The 811-nt window shown below is 27.1% G+C and overlaps 1 protein-coding gene across 1 annotated transcript in view; it reads left to right on the top strand.

Annotated features, from left to right (window-relative positions):
* Positions 1–811, top strand: part of Ppp4r4 (protein phosphatase 4 regulatory subunit 4) — a 131,719-nt gene that overhangs the window by 37,511 nt on the left and 93,397 nt on the right. The window contains exon 3 of the mRNA XM_004635205.2: positions 512–614. Coding sequence (XP_004635262.1) covers positions 512–614 — 103 coding nt within the window. The remainder of the gene's footprint in view (positions 1–511; positions 615–811) is intronic.

Raw genomic sequence — 811 nt, 5'->3', positions numbered from 1 at the left:
AATGTTTAAAAAAAAAGAAATATACTTGGCTGACGTTTTGAATTCAGTGTATATGCATCTTTTAAGAAGTTTCTGGCATTTCATGGAGCCAGTTAATTAAAACTAGTAATTTCACTGTGCTGAAAGAAAGCTGCATGGTTTGCTGTAGTTGATATTAGTATTATCCCTATTGTTGCTATGATTATGATGTTCGTATAAATTTACTATATATGTATATTTTATAAGTACAATAAATTGACAGGTCATAGGAAAATGATGTAGAATTTTAGGATAATTACCTAATAATAGTTTCAAGACTTAAAGACATATTTATAGAGAATCTTATTTCATCGCAACCATCATATTTTTTATTATATAGCATTTTTATTATGTACCACCATATTTTCATGTATCTATTGTGATTTACTTAATGAAATTTTATTCCTGTTTTTAATCAATTCATTCTTTCTATGATCATAAGTGAAAAACTGAGCTTATAATTACTAATTAAAATTTGTGTTTTCTTTTTAAGTGCTGGTCAGGATATCCAAGGAACAAGTGTGATTGCAAATCTTCCATTTTTGATGCGACAGAATCCTACTGAGACGCTTCGAAGAGTTTTGCCAAAAGTCAGAGTAAGTTGGTATGAAATAAGATTTAAATTTCTAATTTTTCCCAGTAGCATATTGTAATTCTTAAGAAAAAAATTTAGAAGTTTTGATGCAAAGCTGATGTTTTATATCTAATATTTGAGTGGGGAAAACATTGCACTGTAAATATTTTTTCAGTAGAGGTATTTTAAAATTAGCTTTTTAACAACTCAAAATATTAA

The sequence above is a fragment of the Octodon degus genome, unplaced genomic scaffold (genome assembly GCF_000260255.1).
Source record: "Octodon degus isolate 3935 unplaced genomic scaffold, OctDeg1.0 scaffold00070, whole genome shotgun sequence".
NCBI lineage: Eukaryota > Metazoa > Chordata > Mammalia > Rodentia > Octodontidae > Octodon > Octodon degus.
This window is presented reverse-complemented; position numbering and strand designations above follow the sequence as displayed.